This window comes from Oncorhynchus gorbuscha, linkage group LG20 (genome assembly GCF_021184085.1).
Source record: "Oncorhynchus gorbuscha isolate QuinsamMale2020 ecotype Even-year linkage group LG20, OgorEven_v1.0, whole genome shotgun sequence".
Taxonomy (NCBI): domain Eukaryota; kingdom Metazoa; phylum Chordata; class Actinopteri; order Salmoniformes; family Salmonidae; genus Oncorhynchus; species Oncorhynchus gorbuscha.
This window is the reverse complement of record NC_060192.1, coordinates 38,195,126-38,209,148: the sequence shown is the minus strand read 5'-3', so window position 1 is coordinate 38,209,148 and position 14,023 is coordinate 38,195,126. Positions and strand designations below refer to the sequence as shown.

General features: G+C 40.2%; 1 protein-coding gene across 1 annotated transcript in view; it reads left to right on the top strand.

Annotated features, from left to right (window-relative positions):
• LOC124007559 (macrophage mannose receptor 1-like) overlaps nt 1-8,745 on the top strand; it is an 11,495-nt gene extending 2,750 nt beyond the window's left edge. Inside the window, exons 4-6 of the mRNA XM_046318218.1 lie at nt 2,060-2,458; nt 2,652-3,008; nt 7,796-8,745. Coding sequence (XP_046174174.1) covers nt 2,060-2,458; nt 2,652-3,008; nt 7,796-7,803 — 764 coding nt within the window. The 3' untranslated portion in view covers nt 7,804-8,745. The remainder of the gene's footprint in view (nt 1-2,059; nt 2,459-2,651; nt 3,009-7,795) is intronic.
• The last annotated feature ends 5,278 nt before the right edge of the window (nt 8,746-14,023 follow it).

The window sequence follows — 14,023 nt, the reverse complement described above, 5'->3', positions numbered from 1 at the left end:
TTAAAAAAACTGTCATAGTGTTGGTTTGTTCTCCACAGGGCTGTCCATCCTCCTCTCATAGTGATGGTTTGTTCTCCACAGGGCTGTCCATCCTCCTCTCATAGTGATGGTTTGTTCTCCACAGGGCTGTCCATCCTCCTCTCATAGTGTTGGTTTGTTCTCCACAGGGCTGTCCATCCTCCCCTCATAGTGTTGGTTTGTCCTCCACAGGGCTGTCCATCCTCCTCTCATAGTGTTGGTTTGTTCTCCACAGGGCTGTCCATCCTCCTCTCATAATGTTGGTTTGTTCTCCACAGGGCTGTCCATCCTCCTCTCATAGTGTTGGTTTGTCCTCCACAGGGCTGTCCATCCTCCTCTCATAGTGTTGGTTTGTTCTCCACAGGGCTGTCCATCCTCCTCTCATAGTGTTGGTTTGTCCTCCACAGGGCTGTCCATCCTCCTCTCATAGTGTTGGTTTGTCCTCCACAGGGCTGTCCATCTTCCTCTCATAATGTTGGTTTGTTCTCCACAGGGCTGTCCATCCTCCTCTCATAATGTTGGTTTGTTCTCCACAGGGCTGTCCATCCTCCGCTCATAGTGTTGGTTTGTCCTCCACAGGGCTGTCCATCCTCCTCTCATAATGTTGGTTTGTTCTCCACAGGGCTGTCCATCCTCCTCTCATAATGTTGGTTTGTCCTCCACAGGGCTGTCCATCCTCCTCTCATAATGTTGGTTTGTTCTCCACAGGGCTGTCCATCCTCCTCTCATAGTGTTGGTTTGTCCTCCACAGGGCTGTCCATCCTCCTCTCATAGTGTTGGTTTGTTCTCCACAGGGCTGTCCATCCTCCCCTCATAATGTTGGTTTGTTCTCCACAGGGCTGTCCATCCTCCTCTCATAATGTTGGTTTGTTCTCCACAGGGCTGTCCATCCTCCCCTCATAATGTTGGTTTGTTCTCCACAGGGCTGTCCATCCTCCTCTCATAATGTTGGTTTGTTCTCCACAGGGCTGTCCATCCTCCTCTCATAATGTTGGTTTGTTCTCCACAGGGCTGTCCATCCTCCTCTCATAATGTTGGTTTGTCCTCCACAGGGCTGTCCATCCTCCTCTCATAATGTTGGTTTGTTCTCCACAGGGCTGTCCATCCTCCTCTCATAATGTTGGTTTGTTCTCCACAGGGCTGTCCATCCTCCTCTCATAATGTTGGTTTGTTCTCCACAGGGCTGTCCGTCCTCCTCTCATAATGATGGTTTGTTCTCCACAGGGCTGTCCATCCTCCTCTCATAGTGTTGGTTTGTTCTCCACAGGGCTGTCCATCCTCCCCTCATAGTGATGATTTGTTCTCCACAGGGCTGTCCATCCTCCCCTCATAGTGATGATTTGTTCTCCACAGGGCTGTCCATCCTCCCCTCATAGTGATGATTTGTTCTCCACAGGGCTGTCCATCCTCCCCTCATAGTGATGATTTGTTCTCCACAGGGCTGTCCATCCTCCCCTCATAGTGATGATTTGTTCTCCACAGGGCTGTCCATCCTCCCCTCATAGTGATGGTTTGTTCTCCACAGGGCTGTCCATCCTCCTCTCATAGTGATGGTTTGTTCTCCACAGGGCTGTCCATCCTCCTCTCATAGTGATGGTTTGTTCTCCACAGGGCTGTCCATCCTCCTCTCATAGTGTTGGTTTGTTCTCCACAGGGCTGTCCATCCTCCCCTCATAGTGATGATTTGTTCTCCACAGGGCTGTCCATCCTCCCCTCATAGTGATGATTTGTTCTCCACAGGGCTGTCCATCCTCCCCTCATAGTGATGATTTGTTCTCCACAGGGCTGTCCATCCTCCCCTCATAGTGATGATTTGTTCTCCACAGGGCTGTCCATCCTCCCCTCATAGTGATGATTTGTTCTCCACAGGGCTGTCCATCCTCCCCTCATAGTGATGGTTTGTTCTCCACAGGGCTGTCCATCCTCCTCTCATAGTGATGGTTTGTTCTCCACAGGGCTGTCCATCCTCCTCTCATAGTGATGGTTTGTTCTCCACAGGGCTGTCCATCCTCCTCTCATAGTGTTGGTTTGTTCTCCACAGGGCTGTCCATCCTCCCCTCATCCCTCCCTCATCAGTTCCACTTTGTGAACTTGAAAAAGACCTGGACTGAAGCTCAGAGTTTCTGCAGACAGAACTTCACTGACCTGGCCACCATAGATGATGACATGGCAGATATGAAGAAGCTCAACAACACAGAGGCAGATAGATGGAGTGAATCAGCCTGGATAGGGCTGTATCTCATCAACATTATTCCAATAGATTCATCTCATGGAGTCTGGTCTGACCAGAGTGGCTCCTCCTACAGAAACTGGGATTCAAACGAGCCGAATGGGCCAGGTGTGGGAACGAAGGGAGGAGCCTTCTGTGGAGAAGTAAAATCGTCTGGAAAATGGAACGATAAAGGATGTACTTATACACAACCCTTTATTTGCTATGATGGTGAGCTGCTGACCAAAATATCCACAATATAGACCTACATTTAACATGAAATATTACTGTCAATTATTATTATTAATTATTAATTATTGATGAGAGGGGCTGAACATTTTTTTTTTTTTTTTGGGGGGGGGGGGATATTGACTTTTCCAAAATGTACTTAGCATGAGACTGTGTCCCCCTCTTCTTCCTCCAGATGAACTGGTCCTGGTCTCAGAGAACAAGACGTGGTCAGGAGCCCTGTGGCACTGCAGAGACCAGAACATGGAGATGGTGTCTGCCCACAACCAGAACATCCAGCACTGGGTCCAACAGAAAGCCAAGAAGGCCTCCACTCCCTTCGTCTGGCTGGGCCTGAGGTACACCTGCACCCTGGACTTCTGGTTCTGGGTCATTGGAGAAGAGTCCTGCTACCACAACTGGGCTGTCGGGGAGGGCTACAACACCATGAAGGAGCAGTGTGGGAACACGGGGGCCATACAGAGAGACGGGGGACAGTGGGTCGGCAAGTCTGAGACTGAGAGATTCAACTTCATCTGCAGCAACAGTACTGGTGAGATTTGATCTCTTTCTTTTGATGTGTTGAACCTCTCTCTCTCTACATACCACTCTCTACACCTCTACACCTCTCTCTCTCTACCTACCACTCTCTACACCTCTACCACTCTCTCTCTCTACCTTTACCTCTCCCTCTCTCCCTTCACCTCTCTGATGGTGAAATTGTGAGTCAGGGGACAGTGGGTCGGCCTGCCTGAGACTAAGCGATTCAACTTTATCTGCAGTAACAGTGATGATGAGGTTTGATCTCTTTGGATGCTGTCTTTTTGAGATATTTTTCAAATAAATTACATTTTACTTTGTAATTCTTCTAGCTCATACTCAGTCTCCTATCAAATCTATTTCCGGATTCTCTCTCTATATGTCTCTGAAATGGTCATATATTTGACAGGGGGTCAGGAAGTGAAGGTCAGTTTCCACCTAATTTTGTGGCCAGTGTAGTGTGCACATAGCTTGTCTTCTCTTGAGACCAAAGTCTGCCTATAGTGGGCTCTCTCAATAGCAAGGCTACGCTCACTGAGTCTGTACATAATCAAAGCTTTCCTTAATAATGGGTCGGTCACAGTGGTCAGGAATTCTGCCACTGTGTACTCTAAGGTTTAGAGCCAAATATCATTCTAGTTTGCTCTGTTAGTTGGTAAATTCTTTCCAATGTGTCAAGTAATTATCTTTTAGTATTCTCATGATTTGGTTGGGTCTAATTGTGTCCAGGGGCTCATTGGGGTCTTTTTGTGCTTGTGAACAGAACCAGCTTGCTTAGGGAACTCTTCTCTAGGTTAATTTCTCTGTAAGTGATGGCTTTGTTTTATGTTGTACACTGAGGGTGTTATTGCATAATTGTACATACAGTCTCAATTTGGTGGTTGTCCCATTTTGTGAATTGTTGTTTGGTGAGGGGAATTATATAACTGATTCAAGTATAGTTGTATAACTGATTCAAGTATTTTTAGCCAGATCCTAATTGGTATGTCAAATTGTATGCTCCTTTTGATAACGTAGAAGGGCATTCTTGCCTCTCATATCATTCACAACTTTGTTGATGTTACTTGTGGTGCTGATGTTTAGGCCGAGGTATGTACAGTTGATTGTGTGCTCCAGGGCAACGGTGTCTAGATGGAATTTGTATTTCTGGTCCTGGTGACTGGACCTTTTTTTGGAATATTTTTTTTTGGTCGTACTGAGAATTCCTGTCAGGGCCCAGGTCTGTCAGGGCCCAGGTCTAACAGGGCCCAGGTCTGTCAGGGCCCAGGTCTGTCAGGGCCCAGGTCTGTCAGGGCCCAGGTCTGTCAAGGCCCAGGTCTGTCAGGGCCCAGGTCTGTCAGGGCCCAGGTCTGTCAGGGCCCAGGTCTGTCAGGGCCTTGGTCTGTCAGGGCCCAGGTCTGTCAGGGCCCAGGTCTGTTAGGGCCCAGGTCTGTCAGGGCCCAGGTCTGTCAGGGCCCAGGTCTGTCAGGGCCCAGGCCTGTGCAATCTGTGCAGAAGATCTACAGTACCAGTCAGAAGTTTGGACACACCTACTCATTCAAGTTTTTATTTTATTTTTGACTACTTTCTACATTGTAGAATAATAGTGAAGACATCACAACTATGAAATAACACATATGGAATCATGTAGTAACCAACAAAAGTGTTAAACAAATCAAAATAGACCCATTGCCTTAATGATAGCTTTGCACACTCTTGTGCCTAGCACTTGTTGGCTGCTGTTCCTTCACTCTGCAGTCACATTTATCCCAAACCATCTCAATTGGGTTGAGGTCGGGTCATTGACACTGGGTGATTGTGGAGGCCAGGTCATCTGATGCAACACCCAATTACTCTCCTTCTTTGTCAAATAGCCCTTACACAGCCTGGGGGTGTGTTTTGGGTCAGTGTCCTGTTAAAAAACAAATGATAGTCCCACTAAGCGCAAACCAGATGCAATGGCATATACCTGCAGAACGCCGCCTTGCCATGCTGGTTAAGTGTGCCTTGAATTCTAAATAAATCACAGAGAGTGTCACCAGCAAAGCACCCCCACACCATCACACCTCCTCCTCCATGCTTCACAGTGGGAAGCAAAGATCATCCATTCACCTACTCTGAGTCTCAAAAAGACACAGCAGTTGGAGTCAGAAATCTCAAATTTGGACTCATCAGACCAAAGTACAGATTTCCAACGGTCTAATGTCCATTGCTCGTGTTTCTTGGTCCAAGCAAGTCTTTTCTTATTATTGGTGTTCTATAGTAGTGGTTTCGTTGCAGCAATTCAACCATGAAGGCTTGATTCACACAGTCTCCTCTGAACAGTTGATGTTGATGTGTCTGTTACTTGAACTCTGTGAAGCATTTTTTTGGGATACAATTTCTGAGGCTGGTAACTCTAATGAACTTATCCTCTGCAGCAGAGGTAACTCTGGGTCTTCCTTTCCTGTGGCAGTCCTCACGAGAGAGTTTCATTATTGAGCTTCATGTTTTTTTGCGACTGCCTTGAAGAAACTTTTCAGAATTGACTGACCTTCATGTCTTAAAGTAATGATAGACTGTCATTTCACTTTGCTTATTTGAGCTATTCTTGCCATAATATGGACTTGGTCTTTTGCCAAATGGGGCTATATTCTGTATACCACCCCTACCTTGTCACAACACAACTGATTGGCTCAAACGCATTAAGAAGGAAAGAAATTCCACAAAATAACTTTTAACAAGACACACCTGTTAATTGAAATGCATTCCAGGTGACTACCTCATGAAGTTGGTTGAGAGAATGCCAAGAGTTTGCAAAGCTGTCATCATGGCAAAGGGTGGCTACTTTAAAGAATCTCTAATATAAAATATGTTTTGATTTGTTTAACACTTTTTTTGTGATTTCAAATGTGTTATTTCATAGTTTTGATGTCTTCACTATTATTCAAAAAAACAAAAATAATAATAATAATAATAATAACTAATAATAATAATAATAATAATAATAATAACTAATAATAATAATAATAATAATAATAATAATAATAATAATAATAATAATAATAATAATAATAATAATAATAATAATAATAATAATAATAATAATAATAATAATAATAATAATAATAATAATAATAATAATAATAATAATAATAATAATAATAATAATAATAATAATAATAATAATAATAATAATAATAATAATAATAATAATAATAATAATAATAATAATAATAATAACTAATAATAACTAATAATAATAATAATAATAATAATAATAATAATAATAATAATAACTAATAATAATAATAATAATAATAATAATAATAATAATAATAATAATAATAATAATAATAATAATAATAATAATAATAACTAATAATAATAATAATAATAATAATAATAATAATAAGTAATTTCATCAATTCTAGAATAAGGCTGTACCATAGCAAAATGTTGAGAAGTCAGGGGGGCTGAATACTTTCCAAATGCACTGTAGGTGTCACACATGAAGACATTTTTCTCTGTTGAGATCATTTCCTTTTGAATTGCTACCCAAATGTAAAATGTTCCTCTTTTGATTAATTTAATTAGGGCTAGGGTCTAGTTTCCTGAATTTCCGCCTGACTGACGTGCCCAAAGTAAACTGCCTGCTACTTAGGCCCAGAAGCCAGGATATGCATATAATTGGTAGTTTCTAAAAGTGTTAATATAATGTCTGAAACTATAACAGAATTGAAATGGCAGGCAAAAATCAGAAGAAAAAACAACCAGAATTGGGGTTTTTTAGGTCATAGGCTCTTATTTATCAAACAAAATGACCATTCATGATGTAGGTGGGACCCTTGGGATTGCAAACAGAGAAAGATTTTCAAAAGTAAGTGATTTATATCATCGCTATTTGTGATTTTGTGATGCCTGTGCTGGTTGAAAAATATGTTGATGTGGAGCGCTGTCCTCAGACAATTGCATGGTATGCTTTTGCCTTAAAGCCTATTGTAAATTGGACAACGTAGTTATATTAACAAAAAGTTAAGCTTTTAAATGATATAAGATACTTGTATGTTCACAAACGTTTAATATTACGATTAGTTATTTGAATTGCGTGCCCTAAATTTCAATGGGATGTTGTCGACTGGTGTTGCTAGTGGGACCTTAGAGTGAGATAGGTCTGCTCTATACCAGATTACCATACACCCTGAGTCTCTGCCCTGTTTCACACCTGGTATTTTGGTGGATGGGACTACCAGCTCTCTTTAACCTAGATTGCAATCATCTCCTCTATACCATCTTTCTGTCTTTCTCTCTCTCTCTCTCGCCAAATATATTTCCTGAAACTCTGTCACTCTCTCTCATTCTTTTTCTCTATATCAATCTCTCTCTTTCGCTGTCACGTTCTGACCTTTATTTCCTTATTTTTGTATTTATTTAGTGTGGTCAGGGCGTGAGTTGGGTGGGCAGTCTATGTTTGTTTTTCTAGGTTTTGGGTATTTCTATGTTTCGGCCTAGTATGGTTCTCAATCAGAGGCAGGTGTCATTAGTTGTCTCTGATTGAGAATCATACTTAGGTAGCCTGGGTTTCAATGTGTGTTTGTGGGTGATTGTTCCTGTCTCTGTGTTTGCACCAGATAGGGCTGTTTTAGGTTTGCACTTTTCTTGTTATTGTTGTTATTAAAGAACCATGAATAGAAACCACGCTGCGTTTTGGTCTCTACTTCACCACAAGAAAGCCGTTACATTCGCTCTAAACTTGAAATGTATTTCCTGATGTTCTCTCTCATGTTAAATGTTTTTCATGATATCCTCATACAGTATTATTTCCTTTGTTCTCAAATCCAGATTACTAGAACCAGACCCTGATCTCTGAACCAGTTGAACACTACAGTCCAACACATTGTTCCAGACCCTGCTCTGTTAACCAGCTGAACCCTACAGTCCAACACATTGTTCCAGACCCTGCTCTGTAGACCAGCTGAACCCTACAGCCCAGAATGTTCCAGACCCTGCTCTGTTGACCAGCTGAACCCTACAGTCCAACACATTGTTCCAGACCCTGCTCTGTTAACCAGCTGAACCCTACAGTCCAACACATTGTTCCAGACCCTGCTCTGTAGACCAGCTGAACCCTACAGTCCAGAATGTTCCAGACCCTGCTCTGTTGACCAGCTGAACCCTACAGTCCAACACATTGTTCCAGACCCTGCTCTGTTAACCAGCTGAACCCTACAGTCCAACACATTGTTCCAGACCCTGCTCTGTTGACCAGCTAAAACCTACAGTCCAACACATTGTTCCAGACCCTGCTCTGTTGACCAGCTGAACCCTACAGTCCAACACATTGTTCCAGACCCTGCTCTGTTGACCAGCTGAACCCTACAGCCAAGAATGTTCCAGACCCTGCTCTGTTGACCAGCTGAACCCTACAGTCCAACACATTGTTCCAGACCCTGCTCTGTTGACCAGCTGAACCCTACAGTCCAACACATTGTTCCAGACCCTGCTCTGTTGACCAGCTGAACCCTACAGCCAAGAATGTTCCAGACATTCTCACATTTACATGATATAAGGTGTTGGAAAATCATTGTTATAAATATACATATATATATATATATATATTATTTTTTTTTACAGTACAGTGAGCTCCAAAGTATTGGGACAGTGACAAATATCACTCCCCCAAGACAGTCTAACCTCTCACCATTACAATAACAGGGTAGGTTAGCATTTTATATCATACCCCCAAGACATGCTAACCTCTCACCATTACAATAACAGGGTAGGTTAGCATTTTATATCATACCCCCAAGACATGCTAACCTCTCACCATTACCATAACAGGGTAGGTTAGCATTTTATATCATACCCCCAAGACATGCTAACCTCTCACCATTACCATAACAGGGTAGGTTAGCATTTTATATCATACCCCCAAGACATGCTAACCTCTCACCATTACAATAACAGGGTAGGTTAGCATTTTATATCATACCCCCAAGACATGCTAACCTCTCACCATTACAATAACAGGGTAGTTTAGCATTTTATATCATACCCCCAAGACATGCTAACCTCTCACCATTACAGTAACAACGGAGGTTAGCATTTGTGTCGGTATGATATTTATGCCTCCAGATGGTACAGTCAGTTGATATAGTCTTTGCGTTCTGTGAAAATGGGACCAAAGACTTAATAATTTACTACTTTAATAGACATACAAGTGAATTTGTCCCAATAGTTTTGGTCCCCTAAAATGGGGGGACTATGTTAATGGTTCACCAGATATGGATGAAAATACTGACATTCTGCGCTTTAAACTCATAAATAATGCCTCTGTACTCCAAAGTGCTGGAATACAGAGCCTGAAGAACACACATAGTCTCACTGTCCCAATACTGTTGGAGCTCACTGGAAATAAAACATAGAGCTACATAGAGCTCACTGGAAATAAAACATAGAGCTACATAGAGCTCACTGGAAGTAAAACATAGAGCTACATAGAGCTCACTGGAAGTAAAACATAGAGCTACATAGAGCTCACTGGATATAAACCATAGAGCTACATAGAGCTCACTGGAAGTAAAACATAGAGCTACATAGAGATCACTGGATATAAACCACAGAGCTACATAGAGCTCACTGGAAGTAAAACATAGAGCTACATAGAGCTCACTGGAAATAAAACATAGAGCTACATAGAGCTCACTGGAAGTAAAACATAGAGCTACATAGAGCTCACTGGATATAAACAATAGAGCTACATAGAGCTCACTGGATATAAACCATAGAGCTACATAGAGCTCACTGGATATAAACCATAGAGCTACATAGAGCTCTCTAGAAGTAAAACATAGAGCTACATAGAGCTCACTGGAAGTAAAACATAGAGCTATATAGAGCTCACTGGATATAAACAATAGAGCTACATAGAGCTCACTGGATATAAACCATAGAGCTACATAGAGCTCACTGGATATAAACCATAGAGCTACATAGAGCTCTCTAGAAGTAAAACATAGAGCTACATAGAGCGCACTGGAAGTAAAACATAGAGCTACATAGAGCTCACTGGATATAAACCATAGAGCTACATAGAGCTCACTGGAAGTAAAACATAGAGCTACATAGAGCTCACTGGATATAAACCTTAGAGCTACATAGAGCTCACTGGAAATAAGACATAGAGCTACATAGAGCTCACTGGATATAAACCATAGAGCTACATAGAGCTCTCTAGAAGTAAAACATAGAGCTACATAGAGCTCACTGGAAGTAAAACATAGAGCTACATAGAGCTCACTGGATATAAACAATAGAGCTACATAGAGCTCACTGGATATAAACCATAGAGCTACATAGAGCTCACTGGATATAAACCATAGAGCTACATAGAGCTCTCTAGAAGTAAAACATAGAGCTACATAGAGCGCACTGGAAGTAAAACATAGAGCTACATAGAGCTCACTGGATAGAAACCATCGAGCTACATAGAGCTCACTGGAAGTAAAACATAGAGCTACATAGAGCTCACTGGATATAAACCTTAGAGCTACATAGAGCTCACTGGAAATAAGACATAGAGCTACATAGAGCTCACTGGATATAAACCATAGAGCTACATAGAGCTCTCTAGAAGTAAAACATAGAGCTACATAGAGCTCACTGGATGTAAAACATAGAGCTACGTAGAGCTCTCTGGAAAATAAACAGAGTTACATAGAACTCTCTGGATATAAACCATAGAGCTACATAGAGCTCACTGGATATAAACCATAGAGCTACATAGACCTCACTGGATATAAAACATAGAGCTACATAGAGCTCTCTGGATATAAAACATAGAGCTACATAGAGCTCTCTGGATATAAAACATAGAGCTACATAGAGCTCTCTGGATATAAAACATAGAGCTACATAGAGCTCTCTGGATATAAAACATAGAGCTACATAGAGCTCTCTGGATATAAAACATAGAGCTACATAGAGCTCTCTGGATATAAAACATAGAGCTACATAGAGCGCACTGGAAGTAAAACATAGAGCTACATAGAGCTCACTGGATATAAACCTTAGAGCTACATAGAGCTCACTGGAAATAAGACATAGAGCTACATAGAGCTCACTGGAAGTAAAACATAGAGCTACATAGAGCTCACTGGATATAAACCTTAGAGCTACATAGAGCTCACTGGAAGTAAAACATAGAGCTACGTAGAGCTCTCTGGAAAATAAACAGAGTTACATAGAACTCTCTGGATATAAACCATAGAGCTACATAGAGCTCACTGGATATAAACCATAGAGCTACATAGACCTCACTGGATATAAAACATAGAGCTACATAGAGCTCTCTGGATATAAAACATAGAGCTACATAGAGCTCTCTGGATATAAAACATAGAGCTACATAGAGCTCTCTGGATATAAAACATAGAGCTACATAGAGCTCTCTGGATATAAAACATAGAGCTACATAGAGCTCTCTGGATATAAAACATAGAGCTACATAGAGTTCCCTGGATTATTGTGACGTGTTCAATATTTGTATATTATTGTTATTATGTACTATTATATTGTGCTGTTGTTTTATTGCTGGTTGATGTCATTTCATTTTCAAGGTTAACTCTTCGTTGTTAAAAAAATCATGTTTTAATTATTTTACTTAGATTTTATACTTGGTGGTCAAGTCTTCAATCAAATATTTTATATAATATATGATGATGGGATAAAGGATTGTTTTTTTGTTGTTGTTTTTTTAGTTGTACATAAATACTTTGATTTAAATATCATGATACTATTACTATTATTACCATACTATTATTGTTTTCACACTGACTTAGTGATTCACTAATGAATGATGCTATTTCATTTTAAAGGTTGAACGTTTAGTTGTTCTTGTTTTTTTGTATTTGTTATTTTATTAGCATCCTTATTAGCATCCTTATTAGCATCCTTATTAGCCTTATTAGCATCCTTATTAGCATCCTTATTAGCATCCTTATTAGCATATTTATTAGCATCCTTATTAGCATCCTTATTAGCATCCTTATTAGCATCCTTATTAGCATCTTTATTAGCATCCTTATTAGCATCCTTATTAGCATCCTTATTAGCATCCTTATTAGCATCCTTATTAGCATCCTTATTAGCTGTTGCAAAGTGGAGCTACTCTTTCTTCATTAAACATAATACAGAATGAATGTTAAAGGTGAACTTTTAGTTGTTCTAAACATTCGGTTTTATTTATTTTCTATCACAACTTGCTGTTACTGTTTCCATAGTCTATTTCACTTATTCATTATTTTAACTAGACCGTTAATTATATTCCATTATATAAATATTTGAAGGTAGTATGAGTTGTTTTAAAAATATTGTACCAACAAGTTATTTTTCTATGATACTAGTGTGTAACATTTAAATGATAGTATCTCTTCTGGTGTTGGTGATGGAGTCTTCATTTCAAGGGGCAATCTGTGATGGGGGCATCCGTTTTAGAATTTTTAAATCATGAAATGTACCCATTCATTTTTGAAGAATATAACTTATAAATGCCTCATGAGCTTAATTCAACTGTCATTTCCCATCAGAACCCAAAATGTAAACTTGTTTTACTCCATTGTTTGTAAACAATGTCATTGAAAAACAAACACTGTTTAGTTTCAAAAACATAGTTAAACTATAATGTTGATATGATGGATGGTCATCCTGTATAGTCTCAGAAACATAGTTTAAACTATAATGTTGATATCATGGATGGTCATCCTGTATAGTCTCAGAAACATAGTTTAAACTATAATGTTGAAATCTGTCTGTCCTTTTATATGTTGTTCTGTCTGTTAATTGGAGAGTGGTTACATTTCTGTAGCTCCATCCTAAAGATTTTCACAAAACAGTGGTGGGGTTTACACTTTGTTACTGGTTGAACTGCAGAATGCCCTTTAACTATTTGACTATGGTACATCCATCCTTTACACTGTACAAAAAAATCAATAAAGATATGAAAAGGCCTTTAGTTTGTTTAGTTTTTTGTTTAATACTTACTTCAAGAAACAGAGGAAAGAATAGAAAGGATTTTGATAAGGATGTTAGACCTGACCTCAGATCATCAGTAAGTCAATGGGACCACTGTCTACTGTTGTATACAGGATGTTAAACCTGACCTTAGATCATCAGTAAGTCAATGGGACCACTGTCTACTGTTGTATACAGGATGTTAAACCTGACCTTAGATCATCAGTAAGTCATTGGGAAATCTGTCTACTGTTGAATACAGGATGTTAAACCTGACCTCAGATCATCAGTTAGTCAATGGGACCACTGTCTACTGTTGTGTACAGGATGTTAGACCTGACCTCAGATCATCAGTAGGAACACTGTCTACTGTTGGTGTTGGACCTGACCTCAGAACATTGAAAAAAAAATTGTTTATATCCAGTGAGCTCTATGTAGCTCTATGTTTTACTTCAGTCCACTCTGATGATGAAAACTCTATGTAGCTCTATGTTTTACTTCAAGAAGCTCTATGTAGCTCTATGGTTTATATCCAGTGAGCTCTATGTAGCTCTATGTCTTATTTCCAGTGAGCTCTATGTAGCTCTCAATTTATATCCAGTGAGCTCTATGTAGCTCTAATGTTTTACTTCCAGTGAGCTCTATGTAGCTCTATGGTTTATATCCAATGAGCTCTATGTAGCTCTATGTTTTACTTCCAGTGCGCTCTATGTAGCTCTATGTTTTACTTCAGAGAGCTCTATGTGATCAAATTTATATCCAGTGAATATTAGTAATTTGGTTTATATCCAGTGAGCTCTATGTAGCTCTAGGTTTAACTTAATTTGCAACTAAAGCATTCAAATCATGTTGCAGGCTTTAGTTTTCCACGTATGTTTTGAGGTTGGACTTTAGCTCGTTAGAACGAAGGGCGCACCGATTGGTGTCACCTCGTTAGTCAGTATGGGTTACACCTGTAACAGTAACAGTGTAAATGTAGCTCAGTTGTTAGCATAGCTGCAGGAAGTAGAGGTACAGTGCCGTTCACATTACCCTCCGTAGTGCCTTGCGGTCGGAGGC